The sequence below is a fragment of the Anarhichas minor genome, unplaced genomic scaffold (genome assembly GCF_050575085.1).
Source record: "Anarhichas minor isolate MPS153535 unplaced genomic scaffold, ASM5057508v1 ptg000135l, whole genome shotgun sequence".
Lineage (NCBI taxonomy): Eukaryota > Metazoa > Chordata > Actinopteri > Perciformes > Anarhichadidae > Anarhichas > Anarhichas minor.
Window position 1 is genome coordinate 212,501 of NW_027466581.1, and position 22,500 is coordinate 235,000.

General features: G+C 43.7%; 2 protein-coding genes across 3 annotated transcripts in view; both read right to left on the reverse strand.

Annotated features, from left to right (window-relative positions):
• Positions 1-3,425: 3,425 nt before the first annotated feature.
• LOC142941561 (delayed-rectifier potassium channel regulatory subunit KCNS2) lies at positions 3,426-13,434 on the reverse strand. 2 transcript variants are annotated; one of them, XM_076083517.1, is made up of 10 exons: positions 13,136-13,434; positions 11,069-11,248; positions 10,851-10,984; positions 10,230-10,394; positions 9,264-9,435; positions 8,893-8,976; positions 7,270-7,431; positions 6,058-6,141; positions 4,571-4,663; positions 3,426-4,107 (listed from the first exon to the last, which is right to left on the reverse strand). In XM_076083517.1, exons 2-10 carry the CDS (start codon positions 11,240-11,242, stop codon positions 3,685-3,687), a joined length of 1,491 nt encoding a protein of 496 aa, XP_075939632.1. In that variant the 5' UTR covers positions 11,243-11,248; positions 13,136-13,434; the 3' UTR covers positions 3,426-3,684. The 2 variants fall into 2 exon arrangements, with proteins under 2 accessions (XP_075939632.1, XP_075939631.1); XM_076083516.1 differs by having other exon boundaries at positions 11,069-11,251.
• Positions 13,435-18,416: 4,982 nt separating this feature from the next.
• Positions 18,417-22,500, reverse strand: part of LOC142941555 (odorant receptor 131-2-like) — a 7,160-nt gene continuing 3,076 nt past the window's right edge. The window contains exons 3-5 of the mRNA XM_076083509.1: positions 21,798-21,936; positions 19,432-19,857; positions 18,417-18,704 (exon numbers count right to left, since the gene is read on the reverse strand). Of these exons, the coding sequence (XP_075939624.1) occupies positions 18,417-18,704; positions 19,432-19,857; positions 21,798-21,936 (853 nt within the window). The remainder of the gene's footprint in view (positions 18,705-19,431; positions 19,858-21,797; positions 21,937-22,500) is intronic.

Consider the following 22,500-nt stretch of genomic DNA (forward strand, 5'->3'; position numbering starts at 1 on the left):
CCATCTGCAGTTCTGCGTCCTGTAGGGTCTGTTGTTTGACCATGTCGAGCTTGGTGGGTGAAATGGGCCATGACTCGTGGATTGCTTTCTCATAGGCTTCGATTTCACTGGTCAGCTCCGCGATTTCCTGTGTGGCAGTAGCCTGGGGATGTCTAGACAGTGTATCTGCTATGATAAGTTGTTTCCCCGGCACATACACAGCTGTAGGGTTGTAACGCATCATACGCAGTAAAAGTCTCTGACACCTCATAGGCACTGAGTCGAGATCTTTACAGTTGATCAAGGGAATAAGTGGCTTGTGATCACTCTGTAGAGTAAAGGAGTCTAGTCCATAGAGGTACCTGGACAACTTCTCACAGGCCCACACTGCAGCAAGACACTCCTTTTCAATTTGCGCATAGCGTTGCTCAGCATCAGTGAGTGTTCTGGAACAAAACGCTACTGGTTCAACTGTTCATCATGTTTCTGTAGCAGGACTCCACCTAAGCCATAACTACTAGCATCTGCACTGATAATGGTAGGCTTACTCACATCGTAGAATGCTAGTACAGGTGACTCTGTGAAGAGTTGTTTTACCTTCTTAAAGGCCTCCTCCTGTACTGCACTCCATGCCCATGTCATGTCATTTTTGAGTAGGTCGTTGAGGGGTTTGGTGACATCAGACAGGTTTGGCAGGTACCTGCCTAAGTAGTGTATCATCCCCAGGATCCTTCTCAGATCAGTGACATTGTTTGGTGGCTCAAGCTGAGTGACGGCCTTGACCTTAGCCTCATCTGGCCGAATGCCATGCTCATCGATGCAGTGTCCAAGGTAGTTGAGTCGTCGCTGACGCAGGAGACATTTGTCGTGGTTTAGCTTTAAACCAGCTTTCTCCAGTGTGTCCAGAGTCTTTTGGAGTCTCACTTCATGGACTTCTTCCGAGTCTGAATAAATAAAGATGTCGTCCATGTAAACCGCCAGGCCTTCTTGATCTTGCAAGAGCTCAGTCATTTCACGTTGAAAGATTTCTGGTGCACTTGTGATTCCAAATGGCAGTCTATTAAAGAAATACCTTCCAAAGGGAGTTATGAAGGTAGTGAGTTTGGCACTCTCTCTGTCTGGTGGTATCTGCCAGAAACCACTTGCTGCGTCCAAAAGGGAAAACACTTTTGCACCTGCGAGGTTAGGTAGGATGTCATCTATTGTGGGCATAATAAACTTCTCCCTCTTTACTGATTTATTCAGGCGTTTTAGATCAACACAAATCCTTGGCTGCTCTTTGTTCTTCTTGGGTACAGCAACCATCGGAGCACACCACTCCGTGGGCTCCTTGATTGGCTCTATCACGCCACTAGCTACCATGCGGTCCAGTTCTTTTTTTACTTTAGGGAGCATAGGCACTGACACGCGCCTTGCCGTAGTCACACTGTAGGGTACAGCATCCTCCTGCAGTCTGATTTTGATTGGCTTTATCTTCAGTCTGCCTATGTCTGCTGGGCTGGCCTCACTCAAATACTCTGTGCTTTTGATCTCTTCTATTCGCTTAACTAGGCCCATAGCAATAGCTACATTACGGCTACATTACAGCAGGTTGCTGCCATGTGGCCCCTTTACCACATTTACTTTAAACCTGAATGTTTGCTTTTTCCACTCATTAGTCGCTGTGAAGTAACCCTTGCAGTTCACTCTACCTCCTGGGCTGCCTAATTTGGTTACACCAGTTTTCAGTCGTGGCTTATTTGTCAGGAGGCTAAAAGTCTTTTCTGAAATGACACTTAAATCTGCCCCTGTGTCGATTTTAAATTCTATTTTAATATCTCGCACCGGCAGTTTTACCGTCCATGCTGTTTGAGTCGTCCACATCTGTAATTTCCCCCAGGAATTGAACGTCTCTCCCGTCTCCCCCCTTGTAGGGTGCCGTGACCTCGTTGATCACGCGGGAACGGCATACTGCTGCAAAATGTCCTAGCTTCTTACACTCGTGGCATTCTGCATCACGTGCGGCACAATTGTCTTCTTCAGCATGCACTGTGCCACATCTAGGACATCTGTGTCCCTTATTGTTATCACCTTGTTTCGCTCGGGCCTCTTTTGTATGCCAGCGGCCGTTTCTCTGTGTTTCATTGTATTGCGCACGCTGCTTGTAAGCTACTTCACTCGATTCAGAACAGTTAGCATTAGCTCCCTGCTGGCTAATGTGCCCCTTTACTTGCTCAGACTGCCGCACTAGCTCTACCGCTTTACCGAGCGTCACGTCTGGCATTAGCTGTAGCTTCTCTGATAGCTCTTTATCTAATATCCGATGACTAACCTGTCGCGGATATTTTCATTTGTCACATCTGTAAATGCACAGGTATCAGCTAGCTCATACTTCTGATGTACTCCTCCGAGGTTTCTCCGTGCTTTTGAGTGCGCTGATGGAAACGTGCTCTTTCCAGTTTCGCCATTACAGTCTCATAATCATCTGCATCTTCCTCGTCCTCTTCCATGAACGTGAACGTTTTGAAAACATTGGACCTGTACTGCTCCGGGTTCTTTATTGAGTTTCGTTGCTCTCCTGAAGCGATGAAACCTCTGGCGCCACTCCGGCCATTGATCCGGGCGAGAGAAGTCGAAGTTTTCGGGAGGTGGTAATTTGGCCATCTTCTGACACCATGTAGTGTTCTGTGTAAAGTACGTTAGGAGGCCGTAGTATCTTTGGCTAACTTCATTAGCTCAACATTAGCAGAACACCAAGACTGTTGACTGACTGGATTCATACAACTCCCAGTGCGGACTGCGGACTGTACACGCCCCCGTCTCACATCACACACCTGATCACTCCGCTCTGCATGTCGATAAAGTAGTACCATTACATTACAAGAAGTACTATGAGTTTTGGGTTGTCCGTTAATATGGCGGAGCAGAACAACTTCATGTTTAACGGTCTCAGTGAAGAAGGAAACATGAACATCCGTCACGTGAAACATCTTAAAGTCTTAAATGTGTTTTTGTTTGTACGTTTGGTGAGTTTCTGTATTTTCTAATTTCTTTGACCGACCACAGAAGTACTCCGATCCTTTACTGAAGTAAAGTAGTAATACTACAGCGTTAAAATACTCAGGTACTAGTACAAGTCCTGCATATTACATATAACATATCATAGCAGAATATATTATATTATTGTGTTTTACTCATCGATGCTTTAACATCACTTCTTATTTTTAAAGGTGGAGCTCATTTCTTCATTTTCTATTTATCTGAATCTGCAAAGTAACTTTATTATTATTATTATTATTAATCTTGTGGAGAAAGAAAAGTATATTTGCAGAAAATGTACCTGAAAACAGTACTGAACAGTACTGAACTATTGAGTCGATGTACTTTGTTATTAGCATTGTCGTGGTGTTAGCATCTTAAACATCTCTTCTCTCTATTTCTCTAAAGTAAAAGTACTTTTCACAGTTTATTCATCATACTTTTTTATTTCGTGCAGAAGATTTCACTTCCTGCTCAGTTCACTTTTCATCGCTCACACGTTTATTTTAACGGAGGACAACGTGGACAAACGACCATCCAGAGACAAACCGACGTGCACAGAAGAAGACAAACAGGAAGTGATGTCAGAACCTCCGACTCTCTCTTCTGGAAGCATCTGATCAATTCTTCAGTTATTAATAATCCACAGTTCCTCCTCCGTTATGTCAGATATGACTTTCAATGAGTTTAAATGTGAAGCTCCAGCAGCTCCTTCCTCCTCAGGACGGACGAGTAGGACGGATGTTCCACGTAGCTGTAGTTGATCACACCTCCGTCGTCCTCGTAGTCGATGTCGTCTTCCATGTCGTCCGTCTTGTCCTCCTCGTCCGTCTCGTCCTCCTCGGGCACGTTGTCGCAGCTCATCCTCATCTTCCTGCGGTGGTTGTTCCTCACCGATGCCTCCAGAGCTTTCTGTCTCCGGTAGAAGTGGGAGAACTTGTTGAAGATGATGGTGATGGGCAGCGCCACCACCAGGGTTCCGCCCAGAATGCAGCCGCTGGCCGCCAGCTTCCCGGCCACCGTGACGGGCACCACGTCCCCGTAGCCGACCGTGGTCATGCTGACCGTCCCCCACCACCAGCAGGCCGGGATGGTGTCCAGACCAACGCCCTGGAGGACGGACAGACAGACAGACAGAGGACGGACAGACAGAGAGAGAGACGGACAGAGGACAGACAGAGGACAGACAGAGGACAGACAGGCAGGCAGACAGACAGGCAGACAGACAGACAGGCAGGCAGTGAGACAGACAGACAGACAGAGGACAATCAGAGGACATACAGACAGACAGAGGACAGACAGACAGACAGAGAATTTATTATTACTATTATTAGTATTATTAGTAATTATATCAATTATATTCATTTGTTGACCTTAAAATAATATTAATTTAAAACTCAATTCTCTTTGTAAATTATGGTTACAAACAAAAAATGATGTTGTGGCAACAACAGATTTACATGTTTTACTTTCTACTGTTCAAAATATTAAATACACTATAGGTACTTGTACTTTACTTGAGTATTATTACTTAATATTAATGTACTCGTGTTTTTTACAGATGAAACGTTACCTCTTCGTATTCGGCCATGTACGCGATTCCAGAGAAGACGGAAACGCCGACGCCGAGATAGAGAAGAAGAATCCCGACCTCCCTGTAGCTGTGCTGCAGAACCATGAAGAGATTATTATTATTATTATTATTAATAATGTAACGGAACCATCAACATGTTTACTGTTGTGACATCACATGAATAATATTTTTGCCTAAACGTCTGCTGTAGTAATATTTAGACTTGGAACATTAAGGATGACGGATGAAGTACTTTACTAGTACTTTACTATGTTTACTAGTACTTTACTATGTTTACTAATACTTTACTATGTTTACTAGTACTTTATTATGTTTACTAATACTTTACTATGTTTACTAGTACTTTACTATGTTTACTAATACTTTACTATGTTTACTAGTACTTTACTATGTTTACTAGTACTTTACTATGTTTACTAATACTTTACTATGTTTACTAGTACTTTACTATGTTTACTAGTACTTTACTATGTTTACTAATACTTTACTATGTTTACTAATACTTTTGTTGGAGCTATTTATTTGATATTGTATTTTGTTATTTCATTTATAAGTAGTATTGTTTAATTATTGTAGATGTTTTATATATTAAGATTATTTTTCTCTTTAATAGTAATTTGTTTAGTTATATTGTTTTTTGGGTAATTACTGTGGGCACCTGTTGCTATATATATGAGTAGAAGGATAGGACCAGCATGCACCGGGGTGGGCGTATAGTTTTTACCAGCATATCACATCACAGGAGAGACAGCACGACAGGAGTTTTGTTAGTTCGTTTGTTTGTTCGTTTGTTTGCTTTATTCAATAAACACGAAAATCGGAATCCTGCATGGACAATCCACTCTCTTCTGGCTGCGTAAGAATACCGACCACGGTGCATCAGTGGCGTTTGATTATTGTTTGTTTAAGTTTGATTAAGTCGACAAATGGCCACTACAACTTTACTATGTTTACTTGTACTTTACTATGTTTACTGTTTACTAGTACTTTACTATGTTTACTAGTACAGACACAGTTCTGCTTTATCCGTCTCTGAACTTGTCTGGTGTTTTTAAAAAGCTCTCAAAGTTTCACTTCATTAATCAGCAGCTTTTATTAAAGTGCTGCTTCAGTCTGAATGTAAATATAATGAATCCAGATCCAGTTACAGCTGGAGCTCCTCCTCTTCTTCCTCCTCTTCGTCCTCTTCCTCCTCTGTGGTGATGGATGAGAGTGTAACGTGACTCTCAGGTTCTCTGCTGGTCTCACTGATCCACTTCCCATGAGGATCGTTCACAGTAACGACGTTACATGAGAGACATCGTGTCGTCTGACTACAATCACATCAGGACTTTGTTTTTGGTCCCTGAAGCTCAGAACCAGGTCCTCCAAAGACCAAAAGACAACATCTGGACACAATCCATGTTTAAGACTCGTCAGCAGAAAATAAAACTCTTCTTGTTTCGTTTTTTTATTTCTCGACTCACCCGGAGAGTTGCTCCCAGAGACCGGAGACCTGTAGAGTGTCGGGCCAACTTCAAAACCCTGAAGATCGTCATCAACCTGAACACCTGAGAGATGACAAAGAGACATGAGACAAGAGACAAAAGACATGAAACATGAGGACATTACATTATAGTCATTTAGCAGACGCTTTTATCCAAAGCGACTTACAATTCAGATTTTATCACATTTCTACACCGTAGGCTCAGGAAGGGAGACATTTTGGGGTTAAGTGTGTTGCTCAAGGACACATCGACATGAGACCAGCGGAGACGGGGATCGAACCGCTGATTGAAAGTCGGCCCTGCTCTCCACTGAGCCAGTCGCCCCCATGAGACAGAGACATGAGATATGAGACAGAGCATGAGACACGAAACATGAGACTTGAGACAGACATGAGACACGAAACATGAAACATGAGAAAGAAACATGAGACAGAGACATGACATAGAGACAGAAACTTGAGACATGAAACATGAGACTTGAGACAGAGACATGAAACATGAGACAGGGACAAGAGACATGAAACATGAGACAGAGACATGAGACAGAGACATGAAACATTAGGCAAGAGACAGAGACAAGATACATGAGACAGAGACATGAAACAGAGACATGAGACAGAGATGAAACATGAGACAGAGACATGAAACAGAGACATGAGACAGACAGGAAACATGAGAAAGAGATAGACATGAGACAATAGACAAAGGACATGAGACAGAGACATGAAACATGAGACAGATACATGAGACAGAGACATGAAATATGAGACAAGAGACATGAAGAATGAGACATGAGACAGAGACATGAGAAAGAAACATGAGACATGAGACAGAGACATGAAGAATGAGACACAGACATGAGACATGAGAAAGAGACATGAGACTGAGACATGAGACAGAGACATGAAACATGAGACAGAGACATGAAGAATGAGACATGATGATATGATATTCATGTTTTAAAACCAGCCTCATTCAGAAGAACAGAACTTTGTAGTTTGGACATAAATGATTTCATTCAACATGTCATGAACTTCTTCATATTGAGGTGCATTGTGGGATGTATTTAGCTCTGAGTATTGTGAATTCAGAGTACTGTGTTTTCTTTGTATTTCACTGTTGAGATCAAATATTAAACAACAAACTAACTTAAAGAACATTTAAGTGATGAGCAATAAGAAGGTTCAGAACCTGTATGAGTCGTCCCAGTTCTCCCAGTTCAGACTCTGATCCCACAGTGATGTCGAACAGCAGAGTGATGTAGATCGGAACCACAGAGACCAAGTCGATGATGTTCAGAGGGTGATGGAAGAACTTCCTCTTGTTCGGAGCGAGCAGCAGCCGAGTCACCACCTCAGACACACAGACAGTACTCAGTATCACCAGTACCACCAATATTACCAGTATCACCAGTACCACCAGTATTACCAGTACCACCAATATTACCAGTATCCCCAGTACCAGCAGTACCACCAATATCACCAGTATCACCAGTATCACCAATATTACCAGTATCACCAGTACCAGCAGTACCACCAGTATTACCAGTACCACCAATATTACCAGTATCCCCAGTACCAGCAGTACCACCAATATCATTAGTATCACCAGTATCACCAGTATTACCAGTATCACCAGTACCAGCAGTACCACCAGTATCACCAGTACCACCAATATTACCAGTATCACCAGTACCAGCAGTATCACCAGTATCACCAGTACCACCAATATCACCAGTACCACCAGTATTACCAGTACCACCAATATTACCAGTACCCCCAGTACCAGCAGTACCACCAATATCATTAGTATCACCAATATCATTAGTATCACCAGTATTACCAGTACCACCAGTATCACCAGTACCACCAATATTACCAGTATCACCAGTACCACCAGTATCACCAGTACCACTAATATCATTAGTATCACCAGTATCATTAGTATCACCAGTATCACCAGTATCACCAGTACCAGCAGTATCACCAGTACCACCAGTATTACCAGTACCACCAGTATCACCAGTACCACCAGTATCATGTAATGGGAAAATATGTCATAGTCTCATGTGAAGGTTTAAAGAATGTAAGTCCTAAAAGTGCAGACACCAAACTGTAGTTTCAGTAGATGACTTTAATTAGTTTAGTATCCAGGTGTCTTGTTATCTGTTATCATTGTGCACTGTTTCTTTCTTCTTCGTAAGACAGAGACACAGAGAGACCTTGACGAACAGAGATCCTCTGTTTGAAATACTTTTTACTTCCTTTGTGACGCGTTATCTGAAGTTGTAAAGGCGTAAACCTTTGCATGCACATATGATGTGTGAGGGTAAAGAATGTCTATTCTGTCTCTGCAATGGTCATTTTAACAGTGTCACAGTGGCTTCAAAGGAAGCATCTGCTGTGAGTTTAAACTGATTATTGTAAGGCAAACTGTGAACAAAGGGATTTGCAAACAGGAGATAAAGCATCTTCCTGACTGTCTTAAATGAAGTATACTAAGGCTCGAAGGATGACCTGCCTTTAACCGTGTTCTTTGTGTATTCTTGTTAGCTAAGCAGATAACAGGAAGCTGTCTGAGCATAAATGTCCATGCATTGTGACTGTTAGGTAGAGCACTCTTACAGATCACTGCAATGTGTCTGTGAGACTGTTCTCTTTGCTTGCAAGCAAATAAATTGACTTTACAAACCTTGATCGTTCATCATAACTCTGTTTTCTTTATATTGATAGAAAACCTTCACTTTCTTCTCCCGACTAGTCATGAGAAATATTCCACAACAATCACCAGTACCACCAGTACACATCACCTCACCTCGAAGGTGAACCACCAGGTGCAGAAGACCTCCAGAGCCTGCATGGTGGGTTCCTCCATCACCTTCCCTTCATCGTCAAACGTCTGAGAGGACAGAGGACAGAATACAAAAGACAGAGGACAAAGGACAAAGGACAGAGGACAGAAGATAGAGGACAGAAGACACTGATGACTGGATTATTGTGGCGCTGAAAAAAACTTTAAAACTTAAAGATTCTCAGACAACTTCTGCAACCACAAAGAAATCCTTTTTATCTGTGATATCTAATTGGATTTTATGGACGTTCGACATCGAAGGACATCAGAGACAATGTCTCTTCAGAAGACCATAAAACAGTCTCTGCTGGTCTTAACGGTGTCTCCGTACCGACCTGGTACTCCGGGATGCTGTTGATGCACATGGTGGCGATGGAGGTGAGCACCACCCCGATGGAGACCAGGCTGAAGATCTTGCTGGGGATGGAGTACCCCGGGTTCTCCAGAGTCAGCCACAGACACTTCCTGATGCTCCCGTAACGCACCTCCTGGAAATGTAGCATGTCTCTGTGAGGACGGAAGATGCAGGTGAGTGGACGCAGTAGACCCGTTAACAGAGACATGAGACAGAGACATGAAACATGAGACAGAGACATGAGACATGAGACAGAGACATGAGAAAGAGACATGAGAAAGAAACATGAGACATGAGACAGAGACATGAGAAAGAGACATGAGAAAGAAACATGAGACATGAGACAGAGACATGATAGAGACAGAGACATGAGACAGAGACATGAGAAAGAGACATGAGAAAGAAACATGAGACATGAGACAGAGACATGATAGAGACAGAGACATGAGACAGAGACATGAGAAAGAGACATGAGAAAGAAACATGAGACATGAGACAGAGACATGATAGAGACAGAGACATGAGAAAGAAACATGAGACATGAGACAGAGACATGAGACAGAGACATGAGTCAGAGACATGAGACAGACATGAGACAGAGACATGAGAAAGAAACATGAGACATGAGACTGAGACATGAGACAGAGACATGAGACAGAGACATGAGTCAGAGACATGAGACAGACATGAGACAGAGACATGAGAAAGAAACATGAGACATGAGACTGAGACATGAGACAGAGACATGAGAAAGAGACATGAGAAAGAAACATGAGACATGAGAAAGAAACATGAGACATGAGACAGAGACATGATAGAGACAGAGACATGAGAAAGAAACATGAGAAAGAAACATGAGACAGAGACATGAGACAGAGACATGAGACAGAGACATGAAGGACGAACGTGTTTTTTACCTGCAGATCTCAAAGAGTCTTTTTTTTACCTGTTCAGTTCCGAGATCTCGTCCACCGACGTGTCGACGCTGCTGACGTCGCTCTCGTCGTCCCAGCTGCGATGGCGGCTGCTCTCCAGCTTACGGTCGTGGTAACGGAAACTACAGCAACTGTCCAGGAAGAACTCATTGATGCCCCAGTACTCTATCTCCTGACTGAAGGGGGGGAGGGGGACATATCCGTCAAATCAAAGAGGACAGAGGACAGAGAACAGAGGACAGATGACAGAAGATAGAATACAGGACAGAGGACGGAAGACAGGACAGAAGACGGAAGACAGAGGACCGAAGACAAAATACAGAAGCTAGAGGACAGAAGACAGAATACAGGACAGAGGACAGAAGACAGAAGATAGAGGACAGAAGACAGGACAGGAGACAGGACAGAAGACAGCGAACAGAAGACAGAGGACAGGACAGGACAGAGGACAGAAGATAGAGGACAGAAGACAGGACAGGAGACAGGACAGAAGACAGAGGACAGAAGACAGAGGAGAGAAGACAGAAGAAAGAGGACAGAGGACAGAGTGCACTTTGCACACAAGTTGCAGCCTGATGGGGCTTTTAAATGATGGAAAAGTGAGGCAGGAAGAGGTTTAACATGAGACGGACCTGAAGGAGAAGACACACAGCTCCTCCATGATGTGGAGTTTACCCGTCTGGTAGAAGTGGAGGACGTAAGGAAACAGACCCGGGTTCCTATCAAAATAAAACTCCTTCTGCTGCACGTCGTAGTCGTCACACACCTGCAGGGAGAGAAGGAGGAGGAAACATTTTAAAGAGCCAGAAGGAAGTGGACATTTTTATACAGTTCACCACCCTCGACCCACCTGCAGAATGTCCTCCTCTGAGTCACATGACAGCAGTTTCCCCAGTCGGGTGTCTGGGAATTTCCTCAGCGTGCTGGAGCAGAGGCTCCTCTTCAGACCGCCAACGTTCACGTGGACCAGACCTTCATCAGAGTCCTGATGCTGGACCCAGCTGGGCAGACGCTCCTTCACCATGGTTACCTGCTGGAGACACAGCGGAGACACGAGTGACCTCATCCTTTGTCCTGCAGATGTCGAGTATTTGACACTGAACTGAAGTCTGTACGTTACGTCGCTCCTCTCTTTTCTTATCTCGAGCTGAGTCAGCAACAACAACAACAAAAAAAGAAAACTTCAGGACTTTTTGGCAAAAAGAAGCCTTGAGTTTTTATTCTTTGAGCTTCTCTTTTGGGATGAAGGCTCTCTGATTCCATCTAATCTGCTAAATGCACCTCTGAGACCAGACCAACAGACACTAATTTGATGTACGAGACGTTCTGATGTGGACTACGAGATGCAAAGTGCATTGGCTGAGAGCCAGCAGGCCTTTACTGGAGGACGGAGGACGGAAAACAGAAGACAGATGGCGGAAGACGGAGGACGCAAGACGGAAGACGGAGGAAGGAGGACACTTAAACACTGACCTACTTCCTATCAACATCAACATGGATGAAATCAACGTGTCTCCATGTGATCAAGTTAAAAACAAACACATAGAAGCCAAAACAGAAAGTAACTCCCACTCCTGCTCATCTTCTCTCTGCAAACACCCACACGGTGTTTCACAATAAAACACCATGAAATCACTCAGCAGACAAATGAATCAGAGTTCAAACTGTAAAACTGTGAAAAGTCTCATGTGAAGTCTTTAGTGTCCCTACTGCTCCTGAAATATGTCTTTATTACGGCACAATGTTAATATTAGTGCCAGGAAACATACTTCAGTTGATTTCATATCGCTTAGCATCAAGTGGAGACATGGTTTCTGTTCCTTTGTCTCTGATCAGAGTGAGTCCTCGTGGTGGAAGAAGTCCAAACACCAGCAGCAGGAAGTGCCCCGCTGCAGTAAAGTGTAGCTGTAACGTCATGTAATTATGTTAGCGAGAGAAGAGGAAACGCTGTTAACCTAATGTGGACTTAATGCTGTTTGAAGCACCTGAATCTGAATCTCTGAATCTTTCTTCCTGCTGGGAAGAGGGGGGGGGGGGGTAATAATATGTATTATACATACATTATAAAATGTATGTATAATACATATTATTAACTTATACAAAAGGATATTACAGACAAAAACTATGACCGACCTATAAACCAGTTAGTCAACTCAGTAATAATATACTAATAATATATATAATACTTTTACTTCAGAGTACTTTTACTTCTGCCTCGTGAGTACCTTCACCTCTGCCTAACTTTTAGTTTGGGTCTCTTCCTGGTTGTTTTGCAGCGCTTTGCAGTCGTTTTCCTCCTCTTTGTATCTGCTTAGTGTCTCTGTAGCTGCTTAGTGTCTTTGTAGCTGCTTAGTGTGTCTGTAGCTGCTTAGTGTCTTTGTAGCTGCTTAGTGAGTCCTTTTAGTAATTTAGTGTGTCTTTGTAGCCGTATCTTGTGTCTACTCTGTTTTAGTGGCAGACATTCATATGTCGACCTAACCTCAAAGGTTCCTTACTTGCTTCTAGAGCTTTCACCCACAAATAAATTCTTCATTCATTTTAAAAAGCTACGTTCACATTTGAGCTTTTACTCAATTATTTCTTTAGCATGGAAACTGTTAAAAGTTTGTCCTAAATCGAGTGTTTGATCAGTGAGAGTGAAACATCTCCAGAACATATTGATCTGATCTGCATCCATGTGAAGGACTCAGTGAATAATACATGAAAGGAGAGTCGGTGTGTCTCTAATGACACGTGCTGAGCTCAGGGGGCCGCGTGCTGCACGTAAATAAAGTTGATCTATAATTCAGGATCACAGTGGAGAGAAATCAGCTCCATCAACAACAAACACAGAGACAACGAGAAGGAACAGGAGTCATTACTTTATTATTATTATTATTATTATTATGGAACATACTCATGCTCATTTGGGACTTACCTGTGAGTTTGATCACGACGCTCCTTCATCACCGGACCAGCATCTTCCTCACAGGTCTCACTCACCCCATGATGCGTTTTTAACTTTCACACTTTCCCGTCTGAAGAGGAACAAACATGTCGCGTGCGAACCGACCAGAAAACGAACGTGATGCTGAGAACAACAAAACAAACAGCGAGTGTTTCGTATTGTGTTGGTCTGAAGCAGCGAGCGGGAGATCCGTCCTCCTGCTGCTGGACCACACAAGTGTGGAGCTGCTGGGAGTCCGCTCCTCCAGCCAGGCTTCGGCTTGTTCCGTCACATTCCGGAACACGATCGCGTCCCCGAACTACAAATACCGTTAAACACTGAAGCTGCCTGTCGGTTTTTATGATGAGTTATTATATTTTAGATCAATATATAAATAAATAGCTATATGAATAAGTCTGCCTTGTGTTGTTGTTATATCTCCTACCATTTACGGGAATATTCCGGCTATCTCTGTACATGCGTGTGCGTGTGTGTGCGTGCGTGTGTGCGTGCGTGCGTGTGTGTGCGTGCGTGCGTGTGTGTGTGTGTGTAATGAGACGTTGTGGAATCATTAAATGAACCTCAGTGTTATTATTTTGATGACGTAATATTCCTCCCACAGCAGCACTTCTTCTCTACAGAGAATAAACAATCAAATTCACGAGTTTTTTGTTTGTTTTTATTTGTATAAACTACAAACTGGGTTTTTGTGAACAAGATTAAACACCATTTTTCCTGAGCAGTATTTTGTTAAAAAACATCTCATAACTGTAAATGTCTTTGTTTATTGTTTCATATTTCATGTCGGGAGGTTGTGGAGACTTCTCCTTAGATGTGATGGTGGCTCCATCTAGTGGCCACAACATGATGTTTCAACCTGCTGGTCTGTCCCCTACGTCACTTCTGTCTTCAACATATGACGTCACTCATAGGTAAGTAAGTTGAGGTTTCTAAGTGTTTGTGTGAATCTATGAAAGTGTGTCATATATTTATTTATTTATGAATAACTGTCTGTAAATAAATACATTGTAATAATGATAATGTTGCAGGTTTCAGCCCGTTGAAAAACCATGTAGGCCTAAATATTAGGTCACATGATTGCATTCATTTGAGTTCACACCACAGTGAACTTTGCGCTTCAGTGTTAGTTGTAGATGATACAATCCAAGCTCTCTTAAAGCCATTCAGTGTAGCGCTTGTCTGGACCTTCGTCCCACCATCGGCTTCACCCTCTTTTCTCCAGAGCTGCAGCATCTCCAGCTGAAGTGCAGCCTGATGCTGCTGCTGAACTTCTGGTCTCTGACGCCGTAGATGAGTGACTGAGCAGACGTGGAAGCATATTGGCTAACAGGAAAGTACCGAAGAAGATATCGAGTCTTTCTCGGGGCCAAGCGGTCACTAAGGCGAGGTTGATGAAGGGAGTCATGAAGGACAACATGCAGATGAGGAGCTGGACTCCGTGCAGCAGGATGGTGTTGCGAGAGTTTCTGGCCTAGTTAGAACCAGAAACAAAATGACAGACATCAGAATGAAATGACCATCTGTATTCCACCTGGACGACCACTCTGTGCCTTGTGGTGGGGTGTACACGTGGGCCGGGTGACAGATGACCTGCCTGGAGAACACAGACAGGGGCTGGGTGGCGAGGATGATGAGGACGTCTGTGAGGGCGGGGATGAAGGAGACGACCCAGATCAGAGCGATGAGAGCGTCGGCTCGCTGCACAGTGCAGATCTGGACGTGATGTAGCGCTCCACTGCCATGCCGGCAGGTTCAGAGGGCTGTTCCTGGACAAAGACAGGATTTTGAGTTTGTAACCGACAATTAGGATTTATTCTGTTCGCCAATGTTTTAGGTCCAACAGCAGGCGACGAAGGAAACTAACCCGCATCCCTCAAACCTGAGGAGACCCAGAAGCTCCATGTTCAGTGTGTGTCAAACTGCCATCATTTGATGAAGTGAAAACTGTTTCTCAATCTGCATCACGGAGGGACAATGTAGATAATAATACAAATAGACAGCAGAAGCTCTAACTTGAAGACGGGATCAAATCTATTTAAATCAAAATCCTAAATGTAACAGCAAACATGCTGTTGTACTGATTGTTCTGTTGGGATCTGAGCAAGATATCATTTAAATATCATGTGTGTTCCACTGTACTTTATGGGCGCTTTAATGCAAAAGTATGGGAATACTTGGGGTCAGTTGGGACCTCCAGTTTAGAGCCCCCCCTCTAATACATCCATGGGCTGCAACTTACAATTATATCGTTATTCATAACTCTATTGGTTATTTTCTTAGTTATGCAATTAATCTTTTGTTGTATAAAATGTTTAAAAAAACGATTCATTTCTGAAGCCCAAGGAAATATTCTCAAAATATGCTAAATTATTATTATTAGGCTATTATCACATGAGACAAACAGTTTACCGTGCAAACAGGTCGGTGGATGATGCAGTCAGCATGGGACAGCACCTGGACTATCAGCACTGGACCCCCAGGGATGTGGTCTAGCACCCGGACTATCAGCACTGGACCCCCAGGGATGTGGTCTAGCACCTGGACTATCAGCACTGACCCCCAGGGATGTGGTCTCTCCCCACTGCTCTTCTCCCTCTACACCAACGACTGCACCTCAGAGGACCCGTCTGTTAGACTCCTGAAGTTCTCAGACGACACAACGGTCATCGGCCTCATCAGGGACGGTGATGAGTCTGCGTACAGACGGGAGGTTGAACAGCTGGTCCTCTGGTGTGGTCAGAACAACCTGGAGCTGAACAAGCTCAAAACTGTGGAGATGACAGTGGACTTCAGGAGGAGCCCCCCAACACTGCCCCCCCTCACCATACTCAACAACACAGTGTCTGCTGTGGAGACCTTCAAGTTTCTGGGATCCACAATCTCCCAGGACCTGAAGTGGGCCCCCAACATCGACACCATCAGGAAAAAGGTCCAGCAGAGGTTGAACTTCCTGCTACAGCTCAGGAAGTTCAACCTGCCTCAGGAGCTGCTGGTCCTGTTCTACTCCACCATCATCCAGTCTGTTCTCTGTTCCTCCATCACTGTGTGGTTTGGATCGGCCACCAAACAGGACAGGAACAGACTGCAACGGACTGTCAGGTCTGCAGAGAGGATCATTGGTTCCAGCCTGCCCTCCATCCTGGACTTGTTCACCTCCAGAGTCAGGAAACGGGCTGGAAAGATCTCTGCAGACCATCACACCCTGGACACAAGCTGTTCAAACTCCTCCCCTCTGGAGGGCCCTACAGGGCTCTGTACGCCAAAACCACCAGACACAGGAACAGCTTCTCTCTGCTGACCGTCACTCTGATGAACAATGAATCAGTCAAACTGCAGATTACCTCCATTCTGCACTATTACCTCCATTCCATTGACACTGTTGTATTGTTGTATAGGGTTATGTTCATATGTTTATATATACTGTATATATATGTACTTTTTGGATATATATTTATATTTATACTGTACATAGTCGTTAAATGTTTATGCTTACATCTGTTCTACTTTTTTGTTTTTTGTTGTCCTTGTTCTTTATTTTTAATATATATGTATTATTTTCCTGTTTACTTGTTAATTCTGTGTAACGAGAACCCGGAGTCAAATTCCTTGTACGCATGCGCATAAATGGACAATAAAGCTGATTCTGATAAAAAAATAAAAGACAAACAAACAAATAAATACATTTTTTAAATAGTTGCAGATATTTTTTTTCTGGCAATCAATCAACTATAAATATGATCTCCTTCTATCTCCTCTCAGTTATTTGCACATTGCTCAGTTTTAGACAAACTTCTCCCAGGAGCCATTTATTTAGGTTTTCTTTACTCACTGGTTCTTAAATCTAACGCACCTTCCGCAGTAAAGATGGACGATAGACCCCGCCCACCATCCGCAGTGTTTGCGAACAGCTGACACTTGATGCTAATGCTAATGCTACTGAATATAGTTTCATGAACAAGCTAAACCAGCTAGCCAGCTAAAGGCTGCGTGGAGGATATAGTGACGTTGACGTTGTTTCTCCATGACTGTTCGTCAGCCGGTGGCTCTGTTCGCGGTGTTGGAGGAGTTTGAGTTCGTCACGTCGGAGAACGTGTTCGCGGGCAGTTCGCTACGTCGCCGACAAAGTTCGCCGTTTGCTTCTCCGGCGGTTCCAGAGTTTTTCTCTTCCTGCTGATGACTGAAGACCATGAAGACTGTCTCCTAAAGGATTTCCTCTCCAGACTGAGACCCAGACTGCTTCACTTCACTACTGTAAGTGTTTCCTGTGTGCGCTAACTAACTTAGCATAGCATGATGTAATGCTTTGGCTTCAGTCTGATTTATTAGTTTGTTGGTTTCTGCTCATTAATCCTGTTGAGTTCATGTACAGCAGTATTTATTATCAGTGGTGGAATGTGAATAAGTACAAATCTGAGATACTTTACTCAAGTATTTCCACTAAGTACTTTTTACTCACTACATCTCATTGTACTTTTTAGTATACTACATCTCAGAGGTAAATATTGTATGAACCAATATGAATGTGTGTGTGTGTGTGTGAATGGGTGAATGCTAACATGTATTGTACGTGGTTTGAGGCTAGATGGGCGCTTTATTAATGTAAGTTCATTCACCACGTAGTAGATGTACCCTTGTGCTCATGCGATTGTTAAGATGGAGGCATCTGATTGGCTCCAGATAATTTACTGTTGAAATAAATGAATTTGTGAATGGAGCGACGTCTCAGCGAAATTCACACATGACAAGCAGTTTGTATAGCAGCTTCACCTTTTCATATACAAATATAACAACTTCCAAATGTTTTTGATGAATATTATAAATCCTTTTTAAATTCATATATTCATGAATTTCTATTACGTTTATTTAAAAGAAGAAATATTTGTGTGCGCATCAGAAATACATTTATAATTCTTTTTTTTTTGTTTCAACATTTTTATATATGAGACCTGTCAATCACCGTGTAGCCCCGCCCTAAAGCATCCCCTGCTTTATGGTCTGTTTGACTCTAAATGGACCATAATGTACTAAATGAACATCATGCTGTATTGAAGAAGACTTGAAACTAGAGATTGAGACCATAAACTCATGTTTACAATGTTTACTGAGGTAATAAATCAAGAGAGAAGTAGAGTCATTTTCTCATAGACTTCTATACAACCAGAGGAGTCGCCCCCTGGTGGACACAAGAGAGAATGCAGCTTTAACACATGAAGCTTTGACTCCACTCTAAAGAACCGAAGGTTGACTCCTGTTATTTCACCTCCTGGTTCACTTTCAGTAACACCGGTCTGACCCTGAAGGTACTTTGGCCCCGACAAGCCAGGTACCGGGTCCAGTACTTCCTGAACAGCTCGTCACGAAATCCGTAGATGATGGGGCTCATGAAACGGGGGATGATGTAGACGAGCAGGAAGAAGATGTAACGAATCTCCAGACTGAAGCGAGGAAACAAGGAGATGAGAGCAGCCTGAAGGGAAGGAACCACGAAGGCCAGCATGCACAGCAGCAGCTGTAACAGCAGGACGGGGAAATATGGATCCTTGTTATTAGTAAAGAGCAACATTTACATCCAACAGTCACTTGAACCACACGAGTATCATTAACTATCAAAGTATTGATTACCGAGCCAGCGATCTACCATCCTTAAAGGGCCAGTGCGTAGCAACTCGGGAGCTCTATTAGCAGAAATATAATATAATATTCATAACGATGTTTGACATCCGTTGCTCCTGAAGTAGTGATATTATGGTATGGATGGCCTCAGCGTTATTAGTGACCACTATACTGCCAGATCCTACACACTGTCCCTTTAGTCATATGCAGCTTGATTAGAAGGCCAATAGCTGCGTATTCACATCAAGTTGAAAACACCTTGATATGAATATATTAATATCAGGATTTACAATAATATTGTAAAGTGAAAATCTGTTTGTGGACATAAAGACTCTTTATGGATTTTAATTTATTTCCTGTTTTCGCTGCAGGTACCGTTAGTGACGCCACAGAGTCTGATCAGAAGAACACGATCATCGATGACGCACAACTCTTTAGATGAGAACGTATTTGAAAGATTTTAGAACTTTGCTGCACAAGAAAAAAACATTTGTTTACATAGAAGAATAATAATAATAAAGCAATGTAGCTTCTTCTCTAATTAGTTGTCTTTTTTTCCTCACAAAAAAGACAACTAATTATTATTATTATTATCAAAAGAAGCGATGAGAGTAGCAGTAACGATGCCGTCACTACTCATGATAAACACCGACCTGCACTCCGTGCAGCAGCACCGTGTTTCTGGCTCTCTTCACCGACGCCAGCCCGGTGGAGGCGGCCTGTGCCGTCATCATGATGCGGCAGTAGGTGTAGAGCAGCGTCAGAGCCACGAAGGACAGGTACACGCCGTCAAACACGCAGTTCTTGTAGTAGATGGACCGGTGGCGGAAGAGAAGCGGGTGGTCGCAGAAGATGTCTGTGTGGAAGAAGCTCAGAGGCCGGTGGACGGCGGTGATGAGGAGGTCGGTGACGGGCGGGGCGGCGGTGAGGATGAGGATGATGAAGACGAGGAGGAAGGTGCGAGGGACGGTGCACATGTGGCAGTAGTGCAGAGGGAAGCAGATGGAGATGTAGCGCTCCAACGCCATGCCGGCCAGGATGAGAGGGGTGGAGCGGGTGGTGAGCACCGCCGTCATGATCTGAGGGGAGCCGGGGGAGTAGTACTGCAGTGTACAAGTACTGCAGTGTACAAGTACTGCAGTGTACAAGTACTCTGTGACAAGTAAAAGTCAAACTACAAAGTAAAAGTACTCATTATGGGGAATAACATACATTATATTATTGATGCATTAATGTGTTGCAGCTTCTCAAGGCGGAGCTCATTTTAATCACTTTATTAGTTGATTTAATATATTTCTATTAATAAAATATGATTTTTATTTGTATTAATCTCAAAGGAAATTCTTGTGCCAGAGTTTGATCAAAGATTACAACAATAGAATAACAACAAACAATAGAATAACAATCATTAAGTGTAAAATAAATAATACTGACACCAGTGCAACATAGAACACAACAGCAGTACGAGTGAGTAAATAAATACAGTAAAACTACTCAAGTAGAGAAATAAACGAGAACAAAGAATTATGAATATAAAGTGTTGAAGAAGTGATTCTAACACCAGCGTCTCATAGAATAGAGTCACACTGACAAGTACAGGAAGTTCAATTGCACATATAATGAAAATAATATAGTTATTAATAATGTAAGTAGTTACTAATGTTATCAGAGGAGAGGACAGGTGAGGACATGTGAGGACATGTGAGGTGAGGACATGTGAGGACATGTGAGGTGAGGACATGTGAGGACAGGTGAGGACATGTGAGGTGAGGACATGTTGAGGACAGGTGAGGTGAGGACATGTGAGGTGAGGACAGGTGAGGTGAGGACATGTGAGGTGAGGACATGTGAGGTGAGGACAGGTGAGGTGAGGACATGTGAGGTGAGGACATGTTGAGGACATGTGAGGTGAGGACATGTTGAGGACAGGTGAGGTGAGGACATGTGAGGTGAGGACATGTTGAGGACATGTGAGGTGAGGACAGGTGAGGTGAGGACATGTTGAGGACAGGTGAGGACAGGTGAGGTGAGGACATGTGAGGTGAGGACAGGTGAGGTGAGGACATGTGAGGTGAGGACATGTTGAGGACATGTGAGGTGAGGACAGGTGAGGTGAGGACATGTGAGGTGAGGACATGTGAGGTGAGGACAGGTGAGGTGAGGACATGTGAGGTGAGGACAGGTGAGGTGAGGACAGGTGAGGTGAGGACAGGTGAGGTGAGGACATGTGAGGTGAGGACAGGTGAGGTGAGGACAGGTGAGGTGAGGACATGTTGAGGACAGGTGAGGTGAGGACAGGTGAGGTGAGGACATGTGAGGTGAGGACATGTGAGGTGAGGACATGTTGAGGACATGTGAGGTGAGGACAGGTGAGGTGAGGACAGGTGAGGACATGTGAGGTGAGGACATGTTGAGGTCAGGTGAGGTGAGGACAGGTGAGGTGAGGACAGGTGAGGACATGTGAGGACATGTGAGGTGAGGACAGGTGAGGACAGGTGAGGTGAGGACATGTGAGGTGAGGACAGGTGAGGTGAGGACAGGTGAGGACATGTGAGGTGAGGACAGGTGAGGTGAGGACAGGTGAGGTGAGGACATGTGAGGTGAGGACATGTGAGGTGAGGACAGGTGAGGTGAGGACATGTGAGGTGAGGACAGGTGAGGTGAGGACAGGTGAGGTGAGGACATGTGAGGTGAGGACAGGTGAGGTGAGGACAGGTGAGGTGAGGACATGTGAGGTGAGGACAGGTGAGGTGAGGACAGGTGAGGTGAGGACAGGTGAGGTGAGGACATGTTGAGGTGAGGACAGGTGAGGTGAGGACAGGTGAGGACAGGTGAGGTGAGGACAGGTGAGGTGAGGACATGTGAGGTGAGGACATGTGAGGTGAGGACAGGTGAGGTGAGGACATGTGAGGTGAGGACATGTGAGGTGAGGACATGTGAGGTGAGGACAGGTGAGGTGAGGACAGGTGAGGTGAGGACATGTTGAGGACAGGTGAGGTGAGGACAGGTGAGGACTCACCAGGAAGCAGCAGACGGAGGCGTGGATCTTCCTGAAGATGTAGCTGACCACGTAGAGAGCTGTGACCAGGCTGAGCTGCAGAGCGTCGTTGATCACCATGTAGATGAACATGATGTACCGCGGGTTCTCGTAGAACCGACTGGAGTTAGAGAACAACCACAGAGGCACAGCATCCTAGTCACTGATTGGTCGCCTTATTGATTGATGTGTAACATGTTTTATAGATATTGAAGACAGTGAGATAGTAAACTGCAGTTTTACATTATTTGTGGAATTATTCATTTAACTGGTTTCTATCAGAGCTCATCTTTGTTGTTTTACAACGAGCCTTATTTGCATATATCTGCATATTTATAATAATTAACAATAATAATAATAACTTTATTTATACAGCACCTTTAAAAACAGAGTTTACAGAGTGCTTTGACAGACAAAGCAGCAAAAGCAAAGTGATAATAACAATAAGAGAAAGATCAGTGAGACCGTCGATCTGATCAAAATCAACTAAGAAATCAATAAATCAAATAACAGATGTATCATAAATGTGTGCAGTGAAATGGTTTCTGAGAGTAATCAATAACATTCTGCTTCTGCTCATACATATAATATATACACACATATGTATATATTATATGTGTATATATATACTTCTTCTCATGCGTCTGAGAGAGATGGTCTGTTGATATTTGGTGTAAACAAAGGT